Source organism: Arabidopsis thaliana (genome assembly GCF_000001735.4).
Source record: "Arabidopsis thaliana chromosome 1 sequence".
Taxonomy (NCBI): domain Eukaryota; kingdom Viridiplantae; phylum Streptophyta; class Magnoliopsida; order Brassicales; family Brassicaceae; genus Arabidopsis; species Arabidopsis thaliana.
The window spans coordinates 22,377,722-22,394,930 of NC_003070.9; the positions used below are offsets into that span (position 1 = coordinate 22,377,722).

A 17,209-nucleotide genomic window follows, 5' to 3' on the forward strand; every position below is an offset into this window, starting at 1 on the left:
GCATGAGATCCGACATTTTCAAAATCTTTTTCCCCAGGTGAAAGGATACTCACTCTCCACGTGAAGTGAATTTATGTGATCATTCTCTTTCTAACTTTGTTGTTTCCTTACCTTCAATGCAAGATTTTGTTTTTGATGTAATTCATATGTTTCTTTCCAGCCTTAATTAGTAGAGAAAAGAGAGGTTTTAGAAGCTTGATAAGGATCGTACGTCAAGAATTTTTGTTTTTAAATGAAATCCTACAACACAAAAGTGGGGATTAAACCCTATTAACATTTTGAACAATAATCAACACCATAAATTAAGTACCAACTAAATTATTGATTATTTATGAATTACTGAATTATGACAGAATTATTTTTTATTTTTCCTTTTGATAAACCATGGATGTGTCGGCTATTGGTTTTATTGAGAAATTCACATTTTTAAAAAATTGCAAATATTTTTAAAAGTTAGCTAAAAAGTAAAAATCAAGCAAATAGTATATCACTAGAAGTACAATTCAATAAATGGATCCTAAACCTGATAAAAAAAAAAAGAACATAAGAGAATGTTGAGGCACCGAGGCAGAACCAGCTAGCTAGTAACAGAATTGTCGGCTTCTTCATCACTTTCCGTGTGCTTCATTTCCATCGCTGTGAACACGATAAAGAAAATAAGAGAGGGATTATTTAAGGCATAACCACAGAAAAAAGAGGTTGGCGTACTTAGTTCATAGAGGGGGAGGCAAAACCAAAGTATATACCACTTACATAATTCTGTAATCTCCTCATCTTGAATTTGCCGCTTTTCTTTTTTTCTTCCTTTTCTTCTTCTTCTTTGAACATTAGGAGAAAGCGCTCAATGTACATAAAATAGATGTCTCCAATAAGCTGTTCTTCTTCTGTTGCAGCTTCGCGGGCATCCTGTATGAAAATACAAATTTCATAAACTAGATAAAAACATGAAATAGAAAATACTATATAGTTTGGGTTCTAAAACATATATTGGTATATTGAATTTTACCTTGGACATTATGCATTCCTTATGAAACACTTCCTTGCACTGTTTACAAGAATATCTCTTACCCAAGCATCCTGACCTACAGAGCGCACACTTTCCCGCATCATAATTTTCCTCTTCTAGGACAGTATGTTGATGCAGTTGGGACTTCACAATGCCTGGAAACCCAAGGCATTCTACATGGGCTCTGAAGTTACAATCAATACAACCATAGAGCGACACACCACAAGGTCTACCACACACACTACATGCTTGATGAGTCAGTACCTTCAAGTCCTCAATCCAAAAGTTATAGAGAGTATGCTTGTGAAAGCTGTTCTTACCTAGTCCATCAACATCTTTGATGCACTTAATATGGAAGGCGACTTCACAAATGAAGCAAAAATGGCCATATGATTTAATATCCAGTTTGCAGGCAATGCACTTAAAATCCCTCAGCAGCTCCATTTCAAGTTTGTGAGAATGAATGGGATGAACGAGTTTCTCTCTGAACCGTTCAATACAATGAGGATAATATATCTCTCCACACTCCTACATGTCAAAACGTTTCCACACAAAACCTCTCATCACAAATGGTGCAAGCTATCATATATGAATTAGATACCATAACTTCAAACAAATGATGACTTCGAACAGGCAGGCTTGCTGCATTTTATTTCTTTACAAACATATCCATCAAGAATAAACAGAGTTATATGACAACATAGACATATTACGTACCTAGCGTAAAACGCATTCAATGTGGCCAATATAATCACATTCTTGGCAGAAATAAACATGATGTCCTACATGTACCATTATCTCGCAAACCCCACAATACTCCAAAGAATCATCATCTCCTAGAAATTCTTCTTTACCACGGACCGAGAGGTATCTCGATACATTCGAAATGAATCTTCCAGTCACATTCCACGCACTGATAAAACTGTTTACCCGCACATGTCTTGCATATTACACAGTGACGATCCTCCTCTAAACCAACTATATATTCAGAAGTATAGCACCCAACATAAAACAATGTGTGTTCATGAGACTTGTATAAGGAGTTGTATATATTAAGGATATAATTGCCATTAGTAGTTGTGTAAACCCTAGACTAAGTACTATATATGTATTAGACTAAGTAGTTGTGATACCTATAGTTTCAGGCGTGGTTCACACGCATTCGTGGGAGCCATGTTGGAGCTCTTTCATCATCGCCATGGGAGAGCAAGAAAGTCAACTAAAGAAGGAAACTCAAGATTTTAGATCCGATCTATTCTATCTTAATAAATTTCCTTTTATATACTATAGTATAGGCAGATTAAATTATTGCCTCATACAAAAATATTTCTATATACCGTAGTAACCAACCAGTGATAAATGTGATGTGACATGATACAATCTCTTTTTCTATAAAGGAGATTTCATTTGGTACATTTTTTACTTTACAACAGTAAACAAGAATACAAAGACAGAGGACTTTCGACTACCACTTAGACGCTAGCCCGGCCTTTAACAGTGATACGTACAAGAGCTGGTTCCATGTGTCCGGTACACCCGGCAAGCACCAATGGCTACAATCTTGGTGACTCACGGCCTCTCTTTTCTCTTTTTCCGTCCTGTAAACCATTCTGTATATCGAAGGATGACCATCTTTTCTGAAATCTGTTAGTCGACTTATGTTCATATATATCACCGGAGTTTTCATTGTATCACGGAGAATATACTCGAGAGCTTTCATCTTCGATGGATACTTTGCTAAGTAACTCGTGTTGAAAATCGGTTCTGTTTCTTTGTGGCATTGTCCACCTGAGTTCCATGGCCCTCCTCTGTCAAAGAGCACCAGTTTCACTACGGTCAAGAAACACGTTTTGCAGTAAACAAAAAGTACTTTTAGATTGAGAATTACCTGAAGTGTGTAACGGAATATCCTCTAAATACTATGTGGGTTTGACTGCGGTCGATGTTCTTATCGACCCATTTCGCCCAAGTAATGAGAGCTCGTTTATAAGCTTCGAGAACCTTGAGCCTCGGGTACACAACGTTACCTTCTTGGTAATAGTTTTCTCTGCAAAAGAACATCAAAATCACTGTTAACTAAAACACAACAAGGTCTTCTTGTTTATGTTCTCTGTTTCAGACTCATACCCTAGCTTTGTTTTGTCATGAGTCCACCAATGGCCAGTGTTGAAAATCAGTATATCAGCATCTCGATACATGGATGTCGTCTTATCCATCATATCCAACCTTAAAGTCTCCAATGTAGTCCCATTCACACCTTTGAAACTTGATTCCCTTACAAAAAAGGGCGAGCCAACGAAATCCACCGTGCAATTATAGTCCTGCAAGAACAAGAACAAGATCCAAAAATCACATCAAGCGAACAGACATTGTTTGCAGCTCTTAGTATGGTACTACATATTCCGCAAGAAAAATCGATATCTCACCTCGAATCTGAAAGCATAAAACCCTTTCTTCTTGAACTCTCTTCTCCCAGAGATCTCATACACTCGTTTCTTGTCCTTGAGACTATGTCTAAGGATGCAAATAAGAGACTCCCACATGTTCCGGTTTATCGAATCTCCCACGAAAACCAGCTTCTTCCCTCTTAGCTTCTCCAGAAAATCAGTTCCATTCAACCTTCACATTCCAACACAGAGACCACATTGCTCTACTTATCAGAACAATAACTAGCAATCTAATCTCAAAACTTAGTTCACTAAAACCTCATCAAAATCTTGTTATTTCATCAAGAACATTAAGAATCATATACCTGGGAATGTCACACCCATTTGGTTGCCATCTCCATTTAACATAAGCATCATCAGGTCTTCCATTAGCGTGACAGTTGAAATCTCTGTCTATATACGGACAAGAACCAGGTGGGTAATACGGCATTGTCTCATCATCAGCTCTAACCCAACTTCCATCGTAGATATCACAATCCTCATACGAACCTCTGCTTCGATCTTCAGTCACAGAGCCATTCTCTTTGCTTGTGTTTGCAGGTACAACAAATCTTCCTCCCAAATCAGACACCAAGCTCGAGCTGTTTCCCACACTTGTTGTCGCATTTGCTTCAAGGGTATTTTGGTCATCTGCAACTGAACCATTACCCTCTTCAGCCAGACTCGAGTTCTTAACTGTTTCTCCAGATCTTTGTCCAGAATCAAAGCTTGGAACTTTACTTTCTTCAGACAAAGTTGTGTTCTTCGAACCAGCGTCTGGGACCACAAAGCTTGGAACTTTGACATCTGGGACCTTGTCGGTGAGATTCACTACTTCAGGCTTCTCGTTCACTTGCTTGACAGAAGAAGAATTGTTTAGATTGGAGCTTTTGAGACCTTGAAGCAGAGGAGAGACGAAGGGTACATTGAAGGAGGAACTAGTAAGGGAGAGAAGAGTAAGGAGAAGGAAAGAAGCAGCGATTCCTAAACCGAATCTGGTTAATATGTTTCTTCTAGAAGACAGAATCTGGTCTGGAAACAGGAGTTTCTTCGACGAGTCCATCTTCTTAGTTTGTTCAAATGGAAACTTGGAGAAGAAACTGAAGTGGTTAAGAAAATGGTAAATTCTGGTTCAGAATGTAAAAGTGAGGGAGAGTTTATTAAATTTTTTATTTCGATGAACTTGAATTTGGGGGAAGAGCGGTTTCTCTCGAAGATAACGATTTCAGTTTTAAACCACCATTCATGTTTGTCAAAAGTTAAATTGAAAGCCATTTCTTAATGAAATTGTTAATGTATGTTTATCCTTTTTTGTTTGTCAATAATTGTGGTAAGTAATGCGGTATATGTGGATCTAAACTTTTAATTAAATCATGGAGGTGCTCATTTGTAGTATGATTTTAATTATTTCCCTTAATAATTTTAGATGATTAAGGTAATTACTACTAATGAGGAATTTAATGAGATCGTGGTAATGACCAAAATAATACGGCAGAGTGGCACCGACTGTATCTAAGGCACGTGGCATAAGAACGGCTCACGAGACTTTGGACCGACATCATTCTTCTTCTCGTTTATTGCGATTGCTTATAGCCGCGTGATCTAACGGTTTCATGTGTGGTCTCTCAAGCTGCAGGTGCACGCTTCTGTCCTCACACCTGAATAGTCTCCACGTTTACGACTCTGCTTGACCCATTATTCGTTGATTTTAAAGACCATCCTAATTCCTATGTTCGGTGGTTTTGTATAGTGTGTCTGAGGCGAAGTTTAATGCTTCATTACACGTTGACCGAATAGAGTTCGATTCTCTTTATACCGAATTATTTCGGTTTGGAATCTTTAATTTGGTTAAGTGATGAATATATGTTTAGGAATTTTGTTTTCCGGTTTACTCGGTTCAAGGTTTTAGGTTTTTCGGTTTTAGAAAAACTATATCAGAATTTTCTTTCGGTTAGTAATTAGTTTGAACCTTTTCGATTTTGTTTTGGTTTTGGTTTAGGTCAGTTTGAAAATCTTAGATTTGTTTCGGTTTTGCATTGGAGATAACATAGTTTAAACAAATTTAATTTTATTTAAGAATTACAAAAAGTTATACATGCAAATGTTTTTTTTATATACATGTTACAAAATTATTTTGTAGTCCTGAAACTTGATGTATTCAATTCAGTTTATTCGGTATTGAAATTACGTTTAGCTTACAATTCGGTTCATTTCGATTCAAAAACTTTCAGTTCGGTTTGATTTATATGCCATCCAAAATTCTTACCTCACTTTGAAAATTCAAATATTGAGTAATGTGGCAGGCTAATCAACATTTTCTTTTGCATTTCATATTTTTTCTTTACATAAAAATTACACACTCAACTTCACATCTATATCAACATTATAAAACGACAAATAAAAAACAAACCCAAGAAAAGAAATTTTTTAAAAACAGTGAGTCATAATCATCGAGGACCCGAGAGCTCAATGGCTTCTACTACAAGAGACGATTCCTGAATATAATCCGAGTAATACCTCACACGCGGCGAAGAACTCACCATCCCCGGTGGCAATGGCGGTGGCTGATGCTCACCAGTACCGTTCTGCGTCGCTTCCCATCTCTCAGCCAAACCGTCACCTTCAAGCATCTTCATAACTTCTGACATTTTCGGTCGATGAGATGGATTGAATTGAGTGCAGAGTAGCGCAACTTGAACGATTTCTTCGAGTTCTACTCTATCGAACTTGTCATTTAGATCTTTGTCTATTAACTGCTTTAGTTTCCCTTCTTGGTGCAGCTTCTTCACCTGCCATTTTTAACAATCTCATTTCTCAGACCAATAAACCAAACCAAACCAATTCCAGATCAAGCACAAAAACAGAACCAAACCGAATCCAAAATAACAGTTTAGTCTTCAAACTATACCGAATTCAAATCAAAGATAACAGAAAACCAAACTGAGTCTTTTATCAAGCACAAAAACAGAACCAAAATTTAGCCAAAATCACGGCTAATTTATATTTTGTTTTGGTTTAAGTTTTCTATCAAACAAGACTGAACCGAACCAAACCACAATTATGAACAATAGCTTCAAGATTCTAGAAAGTGAAACAAGAAACAGAGAAAAGAGACTTACCCAGTCAAGCATTACACCTTTCTGGTGTGCGGATCTGCCAAAATCAAGAGCTTTCTGACCAGTAATGAGCTCAAGGAGAAGTATGCCAAAGCCAAAGACATCAGTCTTCTCTGAGGACTGACCCGTGGATAAGTACTCAGGTGCAATGTGGCCAACAGTTCCACGGACTGCAGTTGTGACATGAGAGTCTCTATGGTCTAGAAGCTTAGCTAACCCAAAATCACCAACAACTGCTTCGAAGTCCTCATCTAACAGAATGTTAGCTGCTTTCACATCGCGGTGTATAATCTTCGGGTCACATTGCTCGTGTAGGTAAACTAGTCCTCTCGCTGTCCCAACCGCTATCTTCTTCCTTCTCGACCAGTCTAATGCTGGCTCTCCACGGATATTATCTAAACAAAAAATGTAGCAAGATGGAACTATTAAAAACTTGCAAAAGAGCATGAAGAAATTAGCAGTTTTTTTGGAAACTGCATTACCTTTTAAGCGTGATGCGACACTCCCATTTGGCATGTAAGGGTAGACTAAAATTCTCTCCTGGTTGCTACTACAGAAACCGCGGAGCCGGAGGAGATTGCGATGAAGAGCCAAACTTATAGTCTCTACTTCTGTCTGAAACTGGACTTCTCCACCCGCAATGTTACAGTCCTTGAGACGTTTGACAGCCACCAAAGTTCCATCGTTTAAGTGTCCTTTGTACACAATCCCGTATCCGCCTCTTCCGAGAATGTTCTTCGAGTTGAAATGATTGGTGGCAGATCTAAGCTCTTTGAATGTATACCTCTTCAAGTGCCCTAAACTCACTTCTGGATCATATTGTTCTGCAAAATATTAATCATCAAGATGCAAGTGTCAGTTTTGCTCTGCACAAAATGATGTGAAGCCGATAGTATTTCAAGATACTAACCATTAACGTCAAAAAATATTTGCTTGTTACGGCGATATCTCCACCAAAGAAACATTCCGCTTGTAAAGAAAACAAAAAATGCTGCACTGAAGCTTGCGGCAAATGCAAGAGCAACGTGATGGCCATTGGTACGAGTTCCTGATTCATCTAAAACAGAAAGAAGAACCAAAGATGGAAGTGATGAGATACATTGACGCAGAAGAAGAATAGGGAGCTATGAGAAGCAGATGCCTAATACCTGGACCATCTTGTGGAAGCGTGAGAGGCTCGGGAACAGCAGAACAGTTTGAAACAGCTTTTGGGCCACAGATTAACGCATTACCAATTACCCTTCAGTTTAAGAAGCCCAACGCTGAATCTTAGTTTCAGCTTCAACGGAAAGATAAGTTCTTGTATAAGTTTAGTAAAGCTTACTTGAAAGTTCTGGCAGAAACTTTTGGCAGCGAACCACTAAGATTGTTATACGAAATGTCGCTGCACATTAAGAATCAGTAAAAAGTAAGTAAATAAATATTCTCCCAATGTATGTTTTTCCACTGTGAACAATAGAAAAAGCAGGATTTAGAGACTTACACTAGAGTGAGTCCCTCAATCTTGGATAGAGACTCAGGGCAAGTTCCTATAAGACTGTTATTGTTTAACCGCCTGAAAATGAAAATGACAAGAACAGAACAACAGACCACTCAGAATTGAATTGGAATTTTATAAACATGCAACAAAAGAATCATTGTGAAACCGTAAAGGAGCACTCACAAGTAATTCAAGTTCTTGAGTTCTCCAAGTGAGGCCGGTATCTCCCCGGTGAATGAATTGTTCGAAAGATCAAGTGACTGAAGCTTCTCCAACCTCCCAATCGTTTCCGGAATTGGACCAGTGATTGCATTGTTTTGCAACACCCTAAACAACAAAACATTAAGCTCAACAAGAAGCAAAACAGAGAACAAGAATCACATATAGCAAAGACTAGAAAAATCTTACACTGATTGTAAATAGGTGAGGTTTCCGATTCTAGGAGACAATGTACCAGACAAGCTTTGGCTAGGAAGATCCCTGTTTCATTAAGAAAACAAGACAAGTCTTAAAGATCTATCTGGTTTTTTTAATCTAATATACGAGAAGAGAAGAGAAGACTCACAGTGAAGAGACATAGCCATCAGTGCAAGAAACCATTCTCCAGCTACAAGGATCAACTGAATTCACATCCCAATTCTCAAGAACTTTGTACGGATCATTCAATTCATTCTTCACAGCAACCAAAGCTGTCACTGCTCATTTCAGACAAACAAAAAGAAAGAAACTTCAGATTGAAAGAACAAATCTAGCCTCAAAACTCCTATGAATTATCTTATTGCTAAAGCTGCATTTTTCGAAATTGAAATCTTATCCAAGAAAAACCCAGTAAGCTTATATGCAGTATAGTTTCACAGAGAATGAAGTAAACTTGAGCTGCTATTGGCTAAGGTTATATGAGTCTGGTGAGCATTTAAAGCTGTGATATTTATTATCCAATAAAGAAACAAAAAAGAACCTAATCCACACAAACATTCACCAGAATTTTCGGAACAACTAAACAAAATAGACAAAACCAAAGATGATAAATTCATAGAGAAAAAAATTGAGATTTCTCCAAGAAGAAAAAGACTAACCTTCATAGTTTACACCAGTAGGAGAAAGTGTAGCAGAAGAGATATCAAAGAACCATACAAAAACCAGAAATCCTAATCTCCACACCACAAATCTCACACCTTCCATATCCCTTCTTAAAGCAATCAACTTTGGTCTGAACAAAAACAAGTTTCAAAGAACCCACCAACTCATTTTTCTCTCTCCCATATCTGAAAAAAAAACTTAGCTTTTGTCTACTTTTCTTCTTCTCTGTCTTTATTTAGACACAGAAACTAATTTGAGCAATCCATTTTCCAGCAATGGAACCTCTCTTTCTCTGTGATTTCAATTCAAAGGAAGTAAAAAGGAGAAGACCCCAATTGAAAAATGACGACTTGCAAGTTACTCAGCTTAGAAAGAGAGAATTTTTGAATGAAGAAACGATTAAGAGAATGAATGCTAAACGAGCTGTGACAAGAGATAGAGAAGAGAGAGAAAACTCTAAAAGTGTGAAGAGAATTTTCCCGAGAAACCAAGCAAAACAAAAGCACCAAAATGCTCTGAAAGTCTGAGAAATTTTCCTAGAGATCTGAAAAAAAAAAAGCTATTGAGTGATGAGTGATACTAATAGTGCTTCTTGGTTTATATTTTATATCATTTTTATGACTTTGGTAGTAGTTGTTATTGAATAACTAATCTCTATAACATTCTTAATTTTTTCAAAAAAGGTTTGCTTCTAATTCCACACCACTATTACCAAATCATCTAATCTCTCATCTGCCTACTCTTATCATTCACACCACCAATATAAAAAAGGAATTTAAAAATAATAATCATGAAAAGAAAGGGACCAAACAAGCAAAATCCAAAATGAAAATGCCAAAAAATCCACAAACACACACAGAAAGATACTGACAGAATAACAAGAAAAGAAGAGACTCTCTGTTTTTCTCACTTTTTTATAAGTTTTGTTAATTTATAAGCTTTTTATATAAAACAAAATTACTGTGAGGTAAAAAGAATAGTACATTTTTTTTGTTTATGTTTTCATGATTTCAGTTTGAATCCTTTTTATTTTCTGCTTTCGGACAAATGTTTCAAGAAAACACTTTAATATACAAAAATGTGATTAGATTGAAGAGATGGGTCACATAGATGATAAAAGAAAAAACATAAGAACAAGGACATCTCTCTCTTATTTTAATATTTTGCTTTTTAGAAAAAGTTACCGAGAAAAAAAAAAAGTTTTTTTTGATGGGCAGATCACGTTCATGGCCTGTCTCCTATCTTGTTGGCTTTTTCAGGCTTCAATTATTTTACCCCTTTTTGAGTTTTTGATTAAAGGATAACATAATACTTCTCTTTACTACACAAAAATGTAAGCGTAGACGAATTCGTTTACACAAATTTTGTAAGCGTAGATTATGTTTTGCCCACTTGGGATGGCTAAATAGATATTGCAATCTCTTTCCATGACCAGAAAAGGCCCAGCTCAATGAAAATATCCAGAGCTATCACTAAAAACGGGCCCTGATTAATAGAAAAATGGTCCAAATTTTTGAATAGCCAAGTCTAAAAATGGACATGTCTATGACTGTCGATATCCACTTCAGCAAATTGCTTGCATCGTGTGTAAAAGGCTTAAATGCTTCTGATTCCATATCGTTATTTCCTAGTAGAATTTTTGGAGTTGCTAGATAAAAGTTGATTAAATACGTTTTCTTCTGATCTAAGTCAAGAAGAAGATGAGAATCAAAAGAGAAAATACCAAGTAAGAAAAAAGAAGATACTTGTTCTTTATTTATGAATAGTAAGATACATTAGAAGTGAAACATAATCCAAACACGTCTCAAACTCAAGAGACGCTAAAGAGTATTTTGAAAGTAAGTGATAAGATTGTAAAGGCTTATGCAGCCGCTGTGATGTACTGGATTGCCTCCTTGCATATACCTGTCATTGTTGCTTCAGGACCATACACCTTGAAATCAAACAGACATGTAAAAACAGTTAGAAACTGATTAAGCGGGAATGTCTTGAGTTTATTCATTGTGTGTCTACATACCTCGATGGGGACACCGATTTCGTCTCCAAGTGATCTCATTTTAGCAAGTCCCTTTTGGTAGTTTGGTCCTCCTCTCCTCACAAATATATGCATCCTTGCTGCTTTCAGCTTTGCTTCCTGTAAACGGTTAAAGCATGGTTCATTTATACTTGTAGTCAAGGGGCAATGAAGTGTTTGTGGATGATTCTACTCTCTTCTTGCTTACTTTTTCCTTGAGAGCTCGGATTATGCCATTGAAGGTAGCAGCAACATCGGTGAAGTTAGCAATTCCACCTCCAATTACCAGAGCCCTGCTTTTTCCATCCGGATTCGCTGTAGCACACTGAAGAAGCAGTATTATCATTCAGCACCACGACCAAGTCAGGAGTGACTTTATTTTCAGATGCTTTATTGGCAGAAGTTAAAGCAGCATCTTACATCAATGACAACTCTGGCATACTGCAAAACCTCGTCTTCTTTGGGTGCTCCACTGTATTCAGCATAATTGCCAAGCTCAGATGCATACCCGAGATCTCCAACCTGGATAACATTTCAGTAAACACTTTAGAGGCTAAGGCTTCTAAGCAGAAAAATGCAGGAGATTCTCGGTGTTCATATAAAAACATACGGTATCAGCATAGATGACACTTGCACCTCCTCCAGCTACCATAGTCCAAATTCTTCCCTTGGGATTCAGAACAGTGAACTTCAAAGAGGCACTTGTCTGCATATACAAAAGGGTCATAAGTCATAGAGAAACTGGTGTTTCCAGAAGCGTCAATTACTCTACGCTTATTGGTATGATACCTTCTCATCTAGACCGTGGATGAAGCTCTCTGTTGAACTCATCACTCTTCCAAATGGCATGGGAAATTCAATGTCGCCCCACCTGCAAAACGTAAGAGGTTAATCATACCGCCCAAACTCTTGACTTATCATGACTTCTTAAAGCTCTTGACTTCGGAACAGTTGAAAAAAGTGGAAGAGTCAAAACTTACTTCTTAAAGTTTTTGAAAGCAGCGGTGTCATCAAGCTCACCCCTCATATCCAGAGGATAAGGCTTTCCATCAACCAATGTGAAAGGATTCATCTCCAAGAAAGTGAAATCAAGATCTGGTGTCAAAGAAAAAAAGAAGATAATAATAAATCTTCAGTTTTTGGTTCAGATGTCTTCAATTTGAATTAGTGAATATTTGGCATACCTTCGAATAGGGTAAAAATGACTTGAATAAAATCTTCAAGTTCCCCTTTGATCTGTACATGTTAAATTAGTAAGTCGAAATCACAAGTAGTTTGTTTCAATGCCAAACTTCAGTTCTCATTGATATTACCTCTAGAGGAAGGGTTGCAACAAGAGGTGCACATATCTCAAATGTCAGGGAAGCACCTGTTGGTATAGTTATGGTCTTGACCTACATAGAAAGTGGAGTTACGACTCAATTATCAGCTTTACGCTTAGAAGATAGTGAAACTGAAACAAGGAAGATAAATGGAAAAAGCATCCAAAAAGACCTTGTCCCAGTTCTCCTCGATGTCAATTCCTCCACACTCCGAAAAGCTAATGCTGCAGCCAAGTCTATCAGAGACAATATTAAGATAGAACTCTTCATTGTGTGGGACAAATGGTTCAACAATGAATGTTGTTATGGGTCCTTTGCATCCACTCATCTCTACCTGTACAGTGATAGACACACAAAGCTAAACTGGAAGTAGAAGGAAGGAAACTAAAAACAAGCCAAGTTCAACAAAAGTTTACCTCTTTGCCTAAGCGTTCTTTCACGAAAGTTGCAACATCAGCGAAATCTAAGTTCAATGCAACCAAACCGCTTTTGCCACGCTTTCCGAACAACATATCAGGTTTCACCACAAGCTTCTCAGATGAGAGCCAAGGCTCTCTCTCTACTAGCTCATTTAGATCAGTCTCTTGGTTAATCTAAAACACATCACATACAGATATGAATCAAAGCCTTGTTAATGAAACTAACTGAGACATGTCGGAGAAACCAATGCAATGCACACTAAACACAAGTTTATCAAAGAAGATAAAATCTAGAGAAATGGATCTAAACCTGAACGGATCTGATAGGCAATTCTTGACCAGAGAGTCTTTTGAAGTGTTCTTTCACCAGTCTCTTTGAGTCATACTCTCTGATCTTCTTCCGAGCCATACTTCACAACGATACAAACAAAATTGATAAAATACGAATCAGATCACTAACTATTCAATTAGTGGGGATTCGAGACCTCTTGATTCAGAAAATGGAGATCGATGAAAATGGCGGATCTTACCGTTGAGAGAGGAGGTAGCTACAGCTTCGTTAGTTAGCAAACTAATTCGATACCTCTTTTCGCTTTAGGATCGTTATTTATATTTAAACATTTTTCTTTATTTTTTTTATTTTTTATTTTTTTTTGTGGTTTTGGAAAAAAAAAAATTTCTTAAAACAAAACATATTTATTAATCTGTTCAATTTATGCTAATTTTTTTTATAGATAAATTAAATCATACTACAAAATTAGTTGTAAAACCTTACTTACCAAAAAAAAAAAATTAGTTGTAAAACCTTTGGAGTTACTCTTCCATCATAAAAGTTATACCTAACTTGTAAGCAAACGTTTCAACTCCCAACCATTTCGATTTTGTTTTTCATTTTTCTATCCAATATTTTTGTAACAATTCCCATTAAATATTTCAAATTTGTACGTATGAATTCATATGTGTTTTTACTATAATATTTCTTGTATAAAAGGAGTTAGTCCACCATACATTGTTAAACAAACCAATTACAAAATGCAGCTACTAATTTTACGATTTTGGTATCAATTTCCATGGCCTGAATCAGCTGCAGGGTTATTAGTCTTGAGTTTTCCCTGAACAGGAAGAACAACACTAAATAACATGAATTTATTACTTCAGTAGACCTCACATGTAACAAATATCCATCAAATTCAAGATGTGTTACATTCTAACTTTAAAGTAATCATCGAGCATCTTATAAAAGCTATACATAACTACTACCAATTTTTGTTATCCTCCAAATACTTAACATTTTATTCAAGTGTAACGCATATATACCTCTAATAAAGGAGGCTTATCTAGGAAACAAGCATGGCTATAATGGCTCGCTTCAAAAAGTTCTGCATTGGTCCATAGGCTGTAATGAAGTGGACAGACCTCAGCTATAAGGGATTCTGCTTATTGGTAACGAACTAGTGATCAAAATGAATCTTCATCTTGAGATTTTGCATACATGTTCGTGATAATAGGTCCATGAGTCAAAATACAAAATTTAGATCTTTTTCTTATAAACATTCATACATCTATAAATAAATAAATATATTTTTTTGGGGATTCGCAAGTAAATGGTTATAACTTGTAAGTAATCCTTTCTTAAAACACTAATCCTTTATTATACAAGAAATCATGACTTTGAATTAGATAAATATAGAAAAATAGCATAATGAAATAATTAGTATAAGCTAAGGCTGAATAATCGAAATAATGAGATAACATTACTAGTTCGTTAACTAGAAGTTGTTGCCACCATGAGTCCCTGACCAATCCCTGAGGGAGGTGCAGCTCATAGCTTCATGACTACGAAATCCCAAGACAGTTTGACAACTATACATCTTAATTGGTTGAACAGTTTAACTGTGCTGCCATGCTAAAAATCTATTGCACATATTTCTGTTTTGATGAAACAAAAAAACTGAAATGACATATAAATAGCAAGTAAACTCTACATGCACATACATTATGCACTGGCCATCTTTTTTTAGAATCATCTCTCGTTATAAATCAAAGAAACATAAATAATAATTAATCACCTATTCAATTACAAAATATAATAACACAGAGAAAAGATCAACACGATTCAAATACATTGTTTTTAAAAAAAAACAATGTCTGCACGCAAAAAGAATCGTATCCATGTTTTCTTTGTTTCAATAATGATTATAATATCATTGGTCAGCGGATTTGGAGAAGGAATAAAACAGATAAACTATAAAGATTTGATAAAAGACACAATTCCAGGTTGCACTAGTAAGAACCCTAAAGAATGCGTCAAAGTTCCAGCCAACACTTACCATCGTGGTTGTGAAATTTCTACACGTTGTCATCGTGAACAGCATTCGAGTTCGGGTTAATCATGCATGTATGATATGTCATTTTCTATCAAATATGAAAACATGTGTTTATTCCCTTTGATATTTAACTTTTTAACAAAAAATATGTTATTATTAATTTATATTATTGATGTGATATTGTTAATTCAAATTTTAATTATTGTAAGATTCTCTCCATTTGTTTTTGTAACCTTGAATTGTTTATTATATTTTTTAATAAATTATAAACTAATGTGTAATCATGCATAGCTTAAACTTCTTGTAAGTGGTGGTCTCTACAGACACTATTGTTTTTAATCATAGTTAGGTGTATATTTTGACATTTGGTAATTGAATCCGAGAAAAATTTAATTGTTTGATAGGCACTTTACCCTATATCGATCACTTTCTAAACTCTTTTAGAAACTAATCATCTATTACCCTAGAGGCTAGAGTTATAATGTGGATATGTGAAGAGATATGTGTCAAAGGTTTTTTCTTACAATTATTTGTTGTTTTGATTTTTTTACTCTAATCATTGTTTAAGAATGAATGTGTATGTACATCCATTAATGAAAGGTGAATAAATCAGAGGCCATTGTGTCTTTCTCTTCAACGTGCATTTGAGATGCTTGCACCCAAATCGTTGTGATCGCGCGCATATCAAAATCAACATAGCCACCATTTTTCAAAAGTTTTTTATAAGCAATTAAATTCTTGTTTCTTGCGGCAAAGACTCTTTGAGCCAAAAGGAGAGTTATGAGTTTGGTAGTTGTATATGCTTCTTGCTGATGTAATGCAATATAACAGTCTTGGGCAGGGGCGTCTCAAAAAATTTAGGTTCCATGTACAAAATTTAAAGAAATTGGCTCTCAAACTTAGTCAAATTCTGTTTTGGCCTTCAAACTTGGGTTTTTTTTTTTTTTTTGGTCCTTAAAATAACTCAATTTTTTTTATGGTCTTCAAATTTACTCAATTTTATTTGGAACCTACACATTTGCTCTACCTGCACAACCCAAGAACTGTCCCTAGTCTTTGGGCGGTTGAGATGTCACTAATTAATGTCGGAAAAAAACATGTTTGGCTCAATTGAGTCGAGTGAGCTTCTAGTAAAGGTGAATTTGATGACTATTCAGCTCTTTGTGGAGTTGTAAGGACAATTCGTGAGTTTATTGGAGATCTGGGAGTTTCATAGTTCTGAGGAAGGAGTGTAGTTACATGCATTAAACCAAATACCTTATTAACATTATACATTTCGAAAGAAAGAAAATTGATTTCACAATATATAGTCAGAAGTCCAATAAGTCCATCACTAATTTAATTAAATATTGAGCCTTGAACAACCCATTTTTTTAGACCAGTAATATGAAACGAAAGAACAAGGACACGCATATAGTATCTCCATAAAAGACTAAGACAATCAAATATCCAAAAAAGTGATGAGTACATGTGGAAAGACAGGGTGATCTATTAAGATCCCATGATGAGAACTTAATAAGAGCAAAAACTCAATGGTTTATCTTGCCCCACGAGCTGTTACTATTAGCATAATCAACTGTTTATGTATGATATCTTCTAATTAGAAAACCGAAAAAAGGTAAATAAAAAAAAAGAAAGAGCTCAGATTCGAGGCTATATCATCCGATAGATCAGAGATATGTGAAGGACCCAACCTTCACTTAAACCAATTTCGTCACCGCTCAATGCACCAGCCGGGAATCGAACCCGGGTCTGTACCGTGGCAGGGTACTATTCTACCACTAGACCACTGGTGCTATTTGACAATATGCTCCTTCTTTAACAATTTATACTTAACATGCTATAGTTCACATTTGTCCACTGAATTTTGAATAATTATAAAGTGAAAGTGGTGGATTTTCATGAGAGCTTTTGAACATTCGGTATTTTGGCATGTAAAAAGAATACAAACTTAAAAGTGTTTAATGACACAAAAAGCTATTATTAGCAACGCACACATTGATTGATTGTATCTCGATA

General features: G+C 36.0%; 5 protein-coding genes and 2 non-coding genes across 12 annotated transcripts; 1 reads left to right on the forward strand and 6 right to left on the reverse strand.

The window, feature by feature from the left end:
• Positions 1–380: 380 nt before the first annotated feature.
• AT1G60787 (cysteine/histidine-rich C1 domain protein) lies at positions 381–2,260 on the reverse strand. 4 transcript variants are annotated; one of them, NM_001333912.1, is made up of 5 exons: positions 2,140–2,260; positions 1,724–1,984; positions 1,007–1,534; positions 754–906; positions 381–636 (listed from the first exon to the last, which is right to left on the reverse strand). In NM_001333912.1, the coding sequence occupies exons 3-5, from the start codon at positions 1,448–1,450 to the stop codon at positions 625–627; spliced, it is 609 nt and encodes a 202-aa protein (NP_001322297.1). In that variant the 5' UTR covers positions 1,451–1,534; positions 1,724–1,984; positions 2,140–2,260; the 3' UTR covers positions 381–624. The 4 variants fall into 4 exon arrangements, with proteins under 4 accessions (NP_001322297.1, NP_001322296.1, NP_001322298.1 ...); NM_001333914.1 differs by having other exon boundaries at positions 387–636; positions 1,007–1,984; NM_001333915.1 differs by having other exon boundaries at positions 387–636; positions 1,724–2,260.
• Positions 2,261–2,280: 20 nt separating this feature from the next.
• TBL2 (trichome birefringence-like protein (DUF828)) lies at positions 2,281–4,701 on the reverse strand. Its single transcript, NM_104762.5, has 5 exons — positions 3,759–4,701; positions 3,433–3,625; positions 3,134–3,327; positions 2,895–3,053; positions 2,281–2,814 (listed from the first exon to the last, which is right to left on the reverse strand). Exons 1-5 carry the CDS (start codon positions 4,493–4,495, stop codon positions 2,472–2,474), a joined length of 1,626 nt encoding a protein of 541 aa, NP_176278.2. The 5' UTR covers positions 4,496–4,701; the 3' UTR covers positions 2,281–2,471.
• A 970-nt stretch (positions 4,702–5,671) lies between these two features.
• On the reverse strand, positions 5,672–10,045 carry NIK3 (NSP-interacting kinase 3). 2 transcript variants are annotated; one of them, NM_104763.3, is made up of 11 exons: positions 9,105–10,045; positions 8,594–8,723; positions 8,437–8,508; positions 8,212–8,355; positions 8,032–8,103; positions 7,873–7,932; positions 7,697–7,788; positions 7,459–7,605; positions 7,031–7,372; positions 6,552–6,943; positions 5,672–6,221 (listed from the first exon to the last, which is right to left on the reverse strand). In NM_104763.3, the coding sequence occupies exons 1-11, from the start codon at positions 9,208–9,210 to the stop codon at positions 5,880–5,882; spliced, it is 1,899 nt and encodes a 632-aa protein (NP_176279.1). In that variant the 5' UTR covers positions 9,211–10,045; the 3' UTR covers positions 5,672–5,879. The 2 variants fall into 2 exon arrangements, with proteins under 2 accessions (NP_176279.1, NP_001322341.1); NM_001333916.1 differs by lacking the exon at positions 9,105–10,045 and having other exon boundaries at positions 5,674–6,221; positions 8,594–8,980.
• Positions 10,046–10,805: 760 nt separating this feature from the next.
• ACLA-2 (ATP-citrate lyase A-2) lies at positions 10,806–13,516 on the reverse strand. 2 transcript variants are annotated; one of them, NM_104764.4, is made up of 13 exons: positions 13,394–13,516; positions 13,174–13,273; positions 12,861–13,037; positions 12,617–12,778; positions 12,436–12,516; positions 12,307–12,358; positions 12,103–12,217; positions 11,912–11,993; positions 11,733–11,828; positions 11,543–11,644; positions 11,331–11,447; positions 11,126–11,242; positions 10,806–11,041 (listed from the first exon to the last, which is right to left on the reverse strand). In NM_104764.4, exons 2-13 carry the CDS (start codon positions 13,270–13,272, stop codon positions 10,970–10,972), a joined length of 1,272 nt encoding a protein of 423 aa, NP_176280.1. In that variant the 5' UTR covers position 13,273; positions 13,394–13,516; the 3' UTR covers positions 10,806–10,969. The 2 variants fall into 2 exon arrangements, with proteins under 2 accessions (NP_176280.1, NP_001320572.1); NM_001333917.1 differs by having other exon boundaries at positions 13,174–13,444.
• Positions 13,517–15,007: 1,491 nt separating this feature from the next.
• RALFL7 (RALF-like 7) lies at positions 15,008–15,253 on the forward strand (the record flags this gene model as incomplete). The annotated part of the gene is made up of 1 exon (NM_001084277.1): positions 15,008–15,253. The coding sequence occupies one exon, from the start codon at positions 15,008–15,010 to the stop codon at positions 15,251–15,253; it is 246 nt and encodes an 81-aa protein (NP_001077746.1).
• Positions 15,254–16,827: 1,574 nt separating this feature from the next.
• On the reverse strand, positions 16,828–16,913 carry AT1G08347. The gene has a single exon (NR_139415.1). It is a non-coding gene; the product is annotated as an other RNA (small nucleolar RNA).
• A 2-nt stretch (positions 16,914–16,915) lies between these two features.
• AT1G60820 lies at positions 16,916–16,986 on the reverse strand. Its single transcript has one exon. It is a non-coding gene; the product is annotated as a tRNA-Gly (tRNA).
• Between the last annotated feature and the right edge of the window lie 223 nt (positions 16,987–17,209).

What these genes read in the sequence shown, in the direction of transcription:
- ACLA-2 (NM_104764.4), bottom strand. Translation starts at nt 13,272, where the DNA reads ATGGCTCGGAAGAAGATCAGAGAGTATGACTCAAAGAGACTGGTGAAA. An exon ending in CATTTTTACCCTATTCGAAG is followed by an intron (nt 12,218 to 12,306) that starts GTATGCCAAATA and finishes CTTTGACACCAG; the next exon opens with ATCTTGATTTCACTTTCTTG. An exon ending in GCTTTCAAAAACTTTAAGAA is followed by an intron (nt 11,994 to 12,102) that starts GTAAGTTTTGAC and finishes TACGTTTTGCAG; the next exon opens with GTGGGGCGACATTGAATTTC.
- TBL2 (NM_104762.5), bottom strand. Translation starts at nt 4,495, where the DNA reads ATGGACTCGTCGAAGAAACTCCTGTTTCCAGACCAGATTCTGTCTTCT. An exon ending in AATGGGTGTGACATTCCCAG is followed by an intron (nt 3,626 to 3,758) that starts GTATATGATTCT and finishes TGGAATGTGAAG; the next exon opens with GTTGAATGGAACTGATTTTC. An exon ending in TATTCCGTTACACACTTCAG is followed by an intron (nt 2,815 to 2,894) that starts GTAATTCTCAAT and finishes GCTCTTTGACAG; the next exon opens with AGGAGGGCCATGGAACTCAG.
- NIK3 (NM_104763.3), bottom strand. Translation starts at nt 9,210, where the DNA reads ATGGAAGGTGTGAGATTTGTGGTGTGGAGATTAGGATTTCTGGTTTTT. An exon ending in GATGGCTATGTCTCTTCACT is followed by an intron (nt 8,509 to 8,593) that starts GTGAGTCTTCTC and finishes TTAATGAAACAG; the next exon opens with GGATCTTCCTAGCCAAAGCT. An exon ending in TGTCGCATCACGCTTAAAAG is followed by an intron (nt 6,944 to 7,030) that starts GTAATGCAGTTT and finishes TTTTTTGTTTAG; the next exon opens with ATAATATCCGTGGAGAGCCA.
- AT1G60787 (NM_001333912.1), bottom strand. Translation starts at nt 1,450, where the DNA reads ATGGAGCTGCTGAGGGATTTTAAGTGCATTGCCTGCAAACTGGATATT. An exon ending in AGGAATGCATAATGTCCAAG is followed by an intron (nt 907 to 1,006) that starts GTAAAATTCAAT and finishes ATTTTCATACAG; the next exon opens with GATGCCCGCGAAGCTGCAAC.